General features: G+C 29.4%; 1 protein-coding gene across 1 annotated transcript; it reads left to right on the top strand.

The window, feature by feature from the left end:
- Window positions 1-93: 93 nt before the first annotated feature.
- Window positions 94-1,188, top strand: LOTGIDRAFT_176711 (hypothetical protein; the record flags this gene model as incomplete). The annotated part of the gene is made up of 7 exons (XM_009056410.1): window positions 94-144; window positions 210-260; window positions 328-378; window positions 446-496; window positions 564-614; window positions 682-732; window positions 800-1,188. Coding segments are annotated over 7 exons (695 nt in total), but the record flags the coding sequence as incomplete, so codon positions are not given.
- Window positions 1,189-1,270: the final 82 nt, after the last annotated feature.

The following is a 1,270-nucleotide window of genomic DNA, read 5'->3' as shown; positions in this document are numbered from 1 at the left end:
CTATGACTGGTTGATGGGGATCTGGTAGTGTTACCTGGTTATTATAACAATGTAATAGACAGTAACTGTATAATATTCTCTTTTCTATTCTAGGTCAAGTTATAATAAATACTGAACCTAATGAACTAGTTGATGGAGAATCTGGTAGTATTACCTGTTCTTATAACAATGTAATAGACAGTAGCTGTATAATATTCTTTCTATTCTAGGTCAAGTTATAATAAATACTGAACCTAATGAACTGGTTGATGGGGAATCTGGTAGTGTTACCTGTTATTATAACAATGTAATAGACAGTAACTGTATAATATTCTCTTTCTATTCTAGGTCAAGTTATAATAAATACTGAACCTAATAAACTAGTTGATGGAGAATCTGGTAGTATTACCTGTTCTTATAACAATGTAATAGACAGTAGCTGTATAATATTATCTTTCTATTCTAGGTCAAGTTATAATAAATACTGAACCTAATGAACTGGTTGATGGAGAATCTGGTAGTATTACCTGTTATTATAACAATGTAATAGACAGTAACTGTATAATATTATCTTTCTATTCTAGGTCAAGTTATAATAAATACTGAACCTAATGAACTAGTTGATGGAGAATCTGGTAGTATTACCTGTTATTATAACAATGTAATAGACAGTAACTGTATAATATTCTCTTTCTATTCTAGGTCAAGTTATAATAAATACTGAACCTAATGAACTAGTTGATGGAGAATCTGGTAGTATTACCTGTTATTATAACAATGTAATAGACAGTAACTGTATAATATTATCTTTCTATTCTAGGTCAAGTTATAATAAATACTGAACCTAATGAACTAGTTGATGGAGAATCTGGTAGTGTTACCTGTTCTTATAACAATGCTTATACAATAAGTGTATCTCGATCTGGTGATGATAGTAATATAGCTAGCTGTTTTGTTTTTATACGAGAACAAGACTGTAATATCCTAAATCCTGGACCATCAAACAATTACACCGACTATAGAAGATTCTATACAGCATCTAAAACAACTACTAGTTTAACTATACATATTGATACAGTATCTAAACAAAGAGATGATGGTATCTGGAGATGTAGAGTGGGTGAACTTCCATCTGAATCATTTCAAACCAATAAAACTATTAATGTTAAAGGTAATTCTATGTTACTAGAGCTTCATTATTTCATCTAGTTTTAATTAAATAGACTCTTCATAAATAAATATTTATAACTAAAACGAATTCGAAATGTTGTCTGCACTTGAAATAGATATC

Source organism: Lottia gigantea (genome assembly GCF_000327385.1).
Source record: "Lottia gigantea unplaced genomic scaffold LOTGIsca_2740, whole genome shotgun sequence".
Taxonomy (NCBI): domain Eukaryota; kingdom Metazoa; phylum Mollusca; class Gastropoda; family Lottiidae; genus Lottia; species Lottia gigantea.
This window is presented reverse-complemented; position numbering and strand designations above follow the sequence as displayed.